Here is an 11,134-nt window from a genome sequence, read left to right as displayed (position 1 = left end):
GAAAAAAGACAGCCTCTTCAATAAATGGTGTTGGGAAATTGGACAGCTACATGCAGAAAAATGAAATTGGACCATTTCCTTACACCACACACAAAAATAGACTCAAAATGGATGAAGGACCTCAATGTGAGAAAGGAATCCATCAAAATCCTTGAGGAGAACACAGGCAGCAACCTCTTCGACCTCAACCGCAGCAATAACTTCCTAGGACATCGCCAAAGGCAAGGGCAGCAAGGGCAAAAATGAACTATTGGGATTTCATCAAGATCAAAAGCTTTCGCACAGCAAAGGAAACAGTTAACAAAATCAAAAGACAACTGACAGAATGGGAGAAGATATTTGCAAATGACATATCAAATAAAGGAGTAGTGTCCAAAATCTATAAAGAACTTAAACTCAACACCCAAAGAACAAATAATCCAATCAAGAAATGGGCAGAGGACATGAACAGACATTTCTGCAAAGAAGACATCCAGATGGCCAACAGACACATGAAAAAGTGCTCCATATCACTCGGCATCAGGGAAATACAAATCAAAACCACAAAGAGATATCACCTCACACCAGTCAGAATGGCTAAAATTCACAAGTCAGGAAAATACTGATGCTGGCGAGGATGTGGAGAAAGGGGAACCCTCCTACACTGTTGGTGGGAATGCAAGCTGGTACAACCACCCTGGAAAACAGCATGGAGGTTCCTCAAAATGTTGAAAATAGAACTACCCTATGACCCAGCAGTTGCACTACTGGGTATTTACCCTAAAGATACAAACATAGTGATCCGAAGGGGCACGTGCACCCCAATGTTTATAATAGCAATGTCCACAATAGCCAAACTTTGGAAAGAATCTAGATGCCCATCAACAGATGAATGGATCAAGAAGAAGTGGTATATATACACAATGGAATACTATGCAGCCATCAAAAGAAATGAGATCTTGCAAGTTGCAACAACGTGGATGGAATAGAGCATATCATGCTTAGTGAATAAGTCAAGCGGAGAAAGACAACTATTATATGATCTCCCTGATATGAGGAATTGGTGATGCAACATGGGGGGCTTAAGTGGGTAGGAGAAGAATAAAAGAAACAAGATGGGATTGGGAGGGAGACAAACCATAAGTGACTCTTAATCTCACAAAACAAACTGAGGGTTGCAGGGGGGAGGGGGATTGGTAGAAGGGTGGTGGGGTTATAGACATTGGGGGGGGTGTGCTTTGGTGAGTGCTGTGGGGTGTGTGGATCTGGCTATTCATGGACCTGTACCCCTGGGGATAAGAATATATGTTTATAAAAAATAAATAAATAAATAAAATTTTAAAAAGAAAAAAAAACCACATTGAGATACCACCTTATACTAGTTAGAATGGCAAATGCTGACAAGACAGGAAAAAGCAAATGTTGGAGAGGTTATGGAGAAAGGGGTACCCTCTCACACTGTTGGTGAGAATGCAAACTGGTATAGTCACTTTGGGAAACTATGTGGATGTTCCTCAAACAGTTAAAAATAGAGCTACTAAATGGCCCCACAATTATACTACTGGGTATTTACCTCAAAGATACAGATGTAGTGAAAGGAAGGAGCACATACCTGTGCCAATGTTCATAGCAGCAATGTTCACAACAGCCAATCTGTGGAAGGAGCCAAGATTCCCTTCCACAGACGAATGGATAAAGCAGATGTGGTCCATATATACAATGGAATATTACACAACCATCAGAAAGGATGAGTACCCAAAATTTGGATCAACATGGATGGAACCGGAGGAGATGATGCTAAGTGAAATAAGTCAAACAGAGAAAGATAATTATCATATGGTTTCACCCATATGTGGAACATAAGGAACAGCATGGAGAACATTAGGAAAAGGAAGGGGAAAAGGAAGTGGGGGTGAATCAGAGTGAGAGATGAACCACGAGAGACTATGGGCTCCAGGAAACAAACTGAGGGTTTTAGAGGGAAGGTGCATGGGGGAATGTGTTAGCCAGGTGGTGGGTTTTAAGGAGGGCACATTATTGCATGGAGCACTGGGTTTTATATACAAACAATGAATCTTGAACACTACATGAAAAACTAATGATGTACTATATGGTGATTAACATAATATAATTTAAAAAAATTTTTAAATCTAAGAAAAAAGAAAAATTAATGTTGAAGTTATAATTACCTTATACAGCTTTAATAATACAAAATAATAACATTAAGTTTTATTTTAAAGCTCCTTTATGTACTATAATTGTTTTTCCTGGGCCCATACAAATGAATTCTTCCTGCTATTCACTTTGTAGTATCTACATAGTTGCCATCTTAGCAGGTAACATGAGAAATTCAGTATCTGCTACTATAACTTATTAAACTGGAACTACATATGTTTAAAGAAAGCAAGCATAGTCTGAAAAAATTTGTTAGTGTTTAAGTAGTCCATGGTAATTGACATGAAGCACTCCTTCTTTTGTCAGGAAATACTTTTAAAATTTAAAATATTAATATAGCTTCTCCTTTAAAATGATCTCCTTTGGTTAAACTGTTTGGAGAAAAAGGTTTGACTATTTTCATAGCTTTTGACATGAACTGCTACATTGCCCCCCCCAAGTTTCATTGTAATATAATGTACATAATAAAAAATTTACCATCTTAGGTGTACATTCAATGGTATTAAATATATTCAAAATGTTCATCCATTTCCATAATTCCTTTCACCTTATAAAACTGAAACTCTGTACCCTTTAAACAATAATTCTCCTTTCCCCCTTCCTCCCAGCTCCCATTAACCACCATTCTACTTTCTGTCTCTGTGATTTTGACTACTCTAAGTACTTCACATAAGTAGAATCATACAGTATTTGGCTTTTTGTGACTGATTGACTTCACTTAACATAATGACCTCAAGGTTCATCCATATTGTAACATATGTTAGACTTTTTCTTTTTTTTTTAATGATTATTTTCCTATGTTTTTTTTTTTTTTAATTTATTTTCAGCATAACAGTATTCATTATTTTTGCACCACACCCAGTGCTCCATGCAATCCGTGCCTTCTCTAATACTCACCACCTGGTTCCCCCAACCTCCCACCCCTGCCACTTCAAACCCCTCAGATTGTTTTTCAGAGTCCATAGTCTCTCATGGTTCACCTCCCCTTCCAATTTCCCCCAACTCCCTTCTCCTCTCTAACTCCCCATGTCTTTCATGCCATTTGTTATGCTCCACAAATAAGTGAAACCATATGATAATTGACTCTCTCTGCTTGACTTATAAGGAAGATGTGGTCCATATACACTATGGAGTATTATACCCTATCAGAAAGGATGAATACCCAACTTTTGTAGCAACATGGACAGGACTGGAAGAGATTACGCTGAGTGAAATAAGACTTTTTCTTTTTTTACGTTGAATAATATACTGTATGTATATACCAAATTTTCCTAATCCATTCATGTCACTGAACATTTGGGATCTTCAGATTTCAGCTATTATAAATAATCCTGCTATGAACATGTGTCTACACATATCTTTCAAGACCCTGATGCCAATTCTTTTGTGTATATACCTAGAAGAATTGCTGGATCATATAGTAATTCTATTTTTAATTTTTTGAGGAACTGCCATACTGTTTTCCACAGTGTATGTAACATTTCACATTTCCACCAAAAGTGCCAAAGGTTCAAATTTCTCTGTATCCTTTTTGTTTTGATAGTAACCATCCTAATGGTGTTAGGTGGTATCACAGTGTAGTTTTATGTGCCTTTCCCTAATTATTAGTGATGTTGAGCATCTTTTTTATGAGCTTGTTGGCCATTTGTACATCTTGCAAAAAAAAAGGTCTACTCAAGTATTTTGCCTATTTTTGAATCAGGTTGGTTTTCTTGCTGTTGAGTTTTAGGAGTTCTCTATATATTTTGGATATTAATCCATGATTAGATATATGATTTCCATATATTTTCTTCCATTCTGTGGGCTGAAGTTTTATTCTTTTGATACTGTCTCTTAATGGAGAAAATTTTTTAATTTTCATGAAATCCAATTTGTCTTTGTCTTTTGTTCTGTGTTTTTAATGTTACATCTGAGAAGTTCCTGCCAAACCAGTGTTGTAAATCTTTTGTTATGACTTCCAAGGCTTTTATTGTTTTAGGTCTTATATTAAATTACATTAAACTCTTTTTTGATCCATCCTGAATTAATGTTTTGTATATAGTATTAGGTAAAGATAGTATTAGGTAAAGGTTCTTTAGCATATGGATATCCAGTATTCTCACCATCACTTGTTGAAAGAACTATCCTTTCCCCATTGGATGGTCTTGGTACCATTGTCTAAAATCATTTGATCACATATAAGAGGGTTTTGTTTGGGCTCTTTATTCTATTCTATTGGTTTGTATGTCTGTCTGTATGTCAGTATTGTGGTTTTCTTTTACTGTAGCTTTGTAGGTAGTTTTCAAGTCAGGAAATATGATTCCTCCAGGTTATTCTTTTTTCAGCAATGCTTTGTAGATTTCATCACACATGATTTCCAGTTCCATGGTTAACTCCTAAATATTTTATTATTTTTTATGCTATTGTAAACTGAAATGTTTCTGTTATTTCTTTCACTCATTAGCCTATCTCCCACCTGTCTTTAACCAACCCTCAGTATGTTCTCTATTGTTAAGAGTCTTTTGTGGTTTGTTACCCTCTTTTTCTTTTCCCTTCCCCTATTTTCATCTGTTTTCTTAAATTCCACGTATGAGTGAAATCATATGGTATTTGTGTTTCTCTGACTTATTTTGCTTAGCATAGACACTCTAGCTCCATTCATATTGTTGCAAATGGCAAGATTTCATTCTTTTGATGGCTGCATAATATTCTGTTATATATATGTATGTGCGTACACACACACATATACGCACACCCCACATCCTCTTTATCTATTCATCAGTCAATGGATATTTGGGTTCTTTTCGTATTTTGGCTATTGTTGATAATGTGCAAACAGAGATCATTTTACTTTTCCTTTTCCAAAATGGATGTATTTTATTGCCTTGCCTAATCACTCTGGCTAGAACTTCCAGTTCTCTATTGAACAGAAGTGATGAAAATGGGTATCCTTGTTTTTGTTCCTGATCTTAAAAGTTTTCAGTCGTTCACCATGAAGTATGATGTCTAAGTAGGTTTTTCATATACAGGTTTCCCTTATTCTCTGGAAGCTTGCTTTATGCCACTTCATTTTTTTAAAGACCTATGTTAGTACAGGCCTACCTTGTTTTATTGCACTTCATTTTATTGCACAGTGCAGATATTGCATTTTTTTACAAATTAAAGGTTTGCAGGAACCCTACATCAAGTAAGCCTAGTGGTACCATTCTTCCAACAGCATTTGCTCATTTCATGTCTCTGTGTCACATTTGGTAATTCTTCAAATATTTTGAACTTTTTCATTCACTGATCTGTAATCAGTGTGATCAGTGATTGGGACGTGCTGAGGGCTTGGATGATGGCTAAAATTTTTAAAATTAAGTTTAACTAAGGTATACATTGTATTTTTATTATTATTGCACACTTAACACAATTATACAGTACAGTATAAATAAATGTAACTTTTTAAATTTCAATTTTGTTAGTTAACATATAGTCAAATATTGGTTTCTGGAATAGAATTCAGTGACTCATCATTTATATACAACACCCAGAGCTCATCACAACAAGTACCCTCTTTAAGAAACATCACCCATCCAGCCCTTCCCCAACCCTTCTCCCTCCATCAACCCTGTTTGTTTTCTGTCATTAAGAGTCACTTGTTTCCCTCTTTTTTTTCTCTTTCCCCCCCCCCTTCTCGTATGTTCACCTGTTCTCTTTCTTAAATTCCACATATGAATGAGATCATATGGTATTTGTCTTTCTCTGGCCGACTTATTTCACTTACCATAATACACTCTAGCTCCATGCACATCACTGCAAATGGCAAGATTTCATTCTTTTTGATGGCTGAATAATATTCCATTGTATATATATACACCACATCTTTTTTTAATCCATTCATCAGTCAATGGACATTTGGGCTCTCTCCAGAGTTTGGCTATTGTTGATAATGTTGCTATAAACATCAAGGTGCATGAACCCCTTAAAATCTATATTTTTGTATCTTTTGGATAAATACCTAGTAGTACAATGGCTAGGTCATAGGGTAGTTCTATTTTTAACTTTTTGAGGAACATCCAGAATGTTCTCCAGAGCGGCTGCACCAGTTTGGATTTCTACCAACCGTTCAAGAGGGTTCCCCTTTTTCTGCATCCTTACCACCTGTTGTTCATAGTCCTCTCAATGTGCTGCTGACTTTGGTTTGTTAGTATTTTGTTGAGGATTTCTGTATCAATGTTCTTAAGGGATACTGATCTGTAGTTTTCTTTTCTCGCAGTGTTTATGCCTGGCTTTGGTATCAAAGCAGTGACTAACTCAACCTCATAGAATAAGTAATCAAGTGTTCCTTCCTCTTCAACTTTTTGGGAAAGATTGAGAATATCTGGTATTCTTTTTTTAAATGTTTGACAGAACTGACAAATGAAGCCATTGGGTGCAGGGCTTTTGTCAGAGACTTTGGATTACTGATTTAATCTCCTTACTAGTTACAGTTCTATTCAGAATTTCTATTCATCATTTAGTCTTGGCAGGTTTTATGTTTTTAGGAATTCATCCATTTCATTTGCTTTTGTGTACAATTATTCCATTGTATTCATAGTATTCTCTTATAATTGTTGTTATTTCTATAGAATTGTGTTAATGTCTGACTTTCATTTTTTATTTAAGTAATGTGATTATTCCTTTTTTCTTAGTCTATTTAGCTAAACGTTTGTCATCTTGTTGGGCCTTTTTTAAGAACCAGTTTTTAGTTTCATTTTCTCACTGTTTTTCACTCTCTATTCCATTTATCTCTGCTCTAATTTTTATCATTTCCTTCCTTCTGCTAGCTTTGAGTTTTAGCTGCCCATCTCTTTGCACCTCTGTGATCAGAAGTAGTGAACAACAATCTGCTATTTCCTATGACTAAGACTTGAGAGATAAATAAGTCTTTGCTATGGGGTAGGAGGATGGAAGAAAGGCATCCCAGATAGCAGAAACAGTGGCTCTGATATTATAAGAGTCTGGCCTGTTTAGGGAATTGCAAGAACCCAGTATGGATGGTACATTTGCCTCTAAGGGTTAAGTGTTAAAACTGAAGGATAAAGAATTAGGGAAGATCCAGTATCTGAAACATCCCATCAGAAAGATTTTAAGCCAATTAACAATATTACTTTTTCTGTCTTAACACCTTTACATAAAATTTCTACATTATGCAAATATTAGTATGTAAGAGAACTGTAAAGTGTATACTGTAAAGTGGATTCTAATTTTTTAGTGACCAAAATGCCCCACTTATTTTTAATCCTTCTAAGACCATCAGAGCCATTCTAAGGCATTCAGTTTTCATACTTATAAGTATTAAATTTCCTTTCAAACTGTAAGACACAACAGCACATTGTCTGAAACACTCACATTCATGAATTTATAGTAATCATTCCATTGTCTCATACCTGCACGTTGTAGCAAACACAGTTCGTTGATACTTATATATTTCTTAAACATATCCATACAAACCTACAAGTAATAAAAACAAAACATTACCTTTTTATATTTCATTTAAAAAGACACAAATTTCCATCCTATCTTTCTGTTTATTCTATATTTTTTAAGTGAACTTAAAGCAATGGCATAAAAAGTTGAAATTAGGTTAACTCACAGATTTGAAATGCATATTGAATTCACAACAGAAGCCTTATTTTAGAGATGCTTTGACAAAGAAATAATCAAGGAAATAAACAAGATTAGCAAGCAACTAGAGAAGGGAGGAAATCCTTGAATGTTCAAAATTTTAAAAACCTTATTTAGATCATTTAAAAAAATAACCATTTATTGGTCTAAGGATAAATACACTTACCAATAAATTGAACAGAGAGCCTACAAATAGACCCAATCATATATAATCAGTTAATTTATATGACATGGTGACCCAGCAGTACAGTGGGGGAAAGAGTGGTCTTTTTTTCGTAAATGTTGTTGGGTCACTTAAGGATCCACACGGGAAAAAAATATTTATCTTTACCTTTTTCTTCACATCATAAACAAAAATCAATACCCAGTGGCTTAGTGTTCTAAATACAAAGGTAAAACAATAAATCTTTTAAAGAAAAAACACAAGATCTTGGCAAAGATTTCTTCAACAGGATACAAAAAGTTAATATAAAAAATGGACAAGATTGGATTACATAAAAATTAAGAAATTAACTACATAAGAATTACATAAAAATTAAGAAATTAAAAGGGGAACTTATACACTAGTAAAAGTTACCTGCTATACACATACCCAACAAAGAACTTAGAATATATAAAGAATTCTTAAGATAAATAAGAAAAAGACAATCCCATAGTATATAGGTAAAAATATTTAGGTATTTCCCAAAAGAGGGTATCCAAATATCCAACAATGATTTTGAAAGCTGCTTAGCTTCATCAGTCATCATTAAGGAAGGCATCACGCCCCACCCATCAGAATGGCTAAAATTAAAAGGCTGATAAATATCAAGAGCTGGTAAGGCTATGAAGCAACCAGAACTCTCAGGCATTGCTGATGAGAGTGTAAATAGGCAGACTGCTTCGGAAATCTATTTGGCAGTGCAGACTAAATTTGAACATATGCAGATCCTATGACCCAGCAACTCCAGTTTTAAGTATAACCCATCAGAAAGTGTATATATATTCACCAAAAGACATGCAGAAGAACACTGATAGCATCACTATTGTAATTACCATATTTAGAAACCACCCAAAGGAATCAAAAGTAATATTTATCAATAAATTTTGATATACTCACACAACAGAATATTCAATATTATACAGCAATGAGAAAGAAATGTTTAAAATTAAGTAAAAAACATAGATGAATATTGAGCGAAAAGAATGACTTCATTTATATAAAGCACAAAATCAGGCAAAGCTCATTTACGCTACTAGGAGTCAAAGAAAATCTGAGTGGGTTAAAGCCTCTGCCTTCGGCTCAGGTCATGATCCCAGGATCGTGGGATCAAGCCCTGCATTGGGCTCTCTGCTCAGCAGGGAGCCTGCTGCTTCCTCTCTTTCTGCCTGCCTCTCTGCCTACTTGTGATCTCTGTCTGTCAAATAAATAAAATCTTAAAAAAAAAAAAAAGCTTTAAAAACAAAAAAAAAATATGACTGAGAGAGGAGGGGCATGATGGCAGAGAAGTAGGAGACCTGTTTCAACCAGTCCCCTAAAGTGAGCTAAGTATCTACCAGAACACTCTGAACACCCATGAAATCAGCCCGAGATGTAGGATTATACACTGCTGGATCTCTATGGGGGCAAAAGACACTAATAGACAGGTAAAGCAGAGTAGGAACTCTTGGATGGATATCGGAGGATAAACAGAAGAGGCAGGGAGCCACCAGAAGCAACACATTGGAAAGTGACACCCCAATATGAAAGTGCCCTGTGGTTGGGGACCAGCATTAACTTGGAGTCTGGTTAAAAGCACTTAAAAAGAGCAAAAGATCTTAAGGGGTAACTGGTGGAATCTGGCAGTCATGGGCATAGGCCTAAATCCTTGGACCAAGGACTGCCACCGCTGGCAACCACCCTTGCAGGAGAGAGTGCAGCAGAGCCCCCAGTTCCTGGTCCTAGCACCACCCAACTGTGTGCTGCTTGCACCACCTCTCGGCAGGGTGCATTCCCACTCTTGGTGAAGCAGTCTGGTGGGCGCTCTCTAGAACTACAGCCTTTTACGTTCTGTGTGCATTGCATGACCAGGGTCTGACCACACAGTCCCCACTTGTGCCTGAGAGACCTTGATGTGGACGCTAGCCAGTGGTCTCTAGAACCAGCCAAGGGTCTGACACTCCCAGCTTGCACCTAAAGGAACTCAGCATGATCTCTGACAGCATGGACCCAGTCCCCAGACAGCAGTCCTGGCAAAGGCAGGCTCCCTGGACCAAATTCACTCCCGGATTTAGTGGCACACACAGGGGTGCAGAGACAAACAGGCACTTCAAGTGACCCCTGAAACAGTGGCTGGGGACAAGCACTGCCTGTGGGACCTTGCACTTCAGCTTGCAGAATTTGCAGAGGGGGAGTCTGTGTGTTCTGGACCATCCAGAGGGGAGCAGACTGAGGCTTCCCTCTGAGGCAGAGGTCTAAGTGGAGTTTCCTTAACACTAAACCTACAAAAAGCCACAAAGAGAGCCAAAAACAAACAAATAAACTAACAAAAACCTCCAGAGAACAAAAGCCTGAAAAACTGGTTTCCAGAGCCCAGCCCCTTTATAGGCAGCAGGACAATTCAACCCAAGCAAGACTGACTGAAAGAAAACAACACAGCAGGTCCCTACCCCAAAAGGCAAGCCAAAAGAACAAGAGGACAACCACCACAGGGTCCCCATAAAACTGTAAAGCCCCAACATCAGGAGAAAACAATATATTAAGCTCCTGGTATTACCCTAAAACCTGTATATTTCATAGATACAGCTTTTTTGTTTGTTTTTAATTCATTTTCACAATTCTTGTTCTTTTAATCTCTTTACCCTACCTACCATTACAACTAGAGGTTCAATATAACATACTCCGTAATAACTTTTAACTTTAACTTTTTTAATACATACATCTGTGTTTTTTCTTGTTTTTTAAATACATATAGATATAAGCTTTAAGGTCATCCTTTTTCCCTATTCAATACTACCCTATATATAAACCAGTTTTATCTCTGGAAAGTTGAGTCCTTTAACAAAGATAACAAGACAAACCCAGGAAGAACAAAAATAACCTTCCTCATGTGGTCCATATACACTATGGAGTATTATGCCTCCATCAGAAAGGATGAATACCCAACTTCTGTAGCAACATGGACGGGACTGGAAGAGAGTATGCTGAGTGAAATAAGTCAAGCAGAGACAGTCAATTATCATATGGTTTCACTTATTTGTGGAACATAACAAATATCATGGAGGACAAGGGGCGTTAGAGAGGAGAATGGAGTTGGGGTAAATTGGAAGGGGAGGTGAATCATGAGAGACTATGGACTCTGAAAAACAATCTGAGGGGTTTGAAGTGGCGGGC

At 36.8% G+C, this 11,134-nt stretch overlaps 1 protein-coding gene across 1 annotated transcript in view; it reads right to left on the bottom strand.

Moving 5' to 3' along the window:
* TOPAZ1 (testis and ovary specific TOPAZ 1) overlaps window positions 1-11,134 on the bottom strand; it is a 138,940-nt gene that overhangs the window by 79,177 nt on the left and 48,629 nt on the right. The window contains 1 exon segment of the mRNA XM_059388313.1: window positions 7,545-7,608. Within this exon segment, the coding sequence (XP_059244296.1) occupies window positions 7,545-7,608 (64 nt within the window).

Source organism: Mustela nigripes, chromosome 2, assembly GCF_022355385.1.
Source record: "Mustela nigripes isolate SB6536 chromosome 2, MUSNIG.SB6536, whole genome shotgun sequence".
Classification (NCBI taxonomy): domain Eukaryota; kingdom Metazoa; phylum Chordata; class Mammalia; order Carnivora; family Mustelidae; genus Mustela; species Mustela nigripes.
This window is presented reverse-complemented; position numbering and strand designations above follow the sequence as displayed.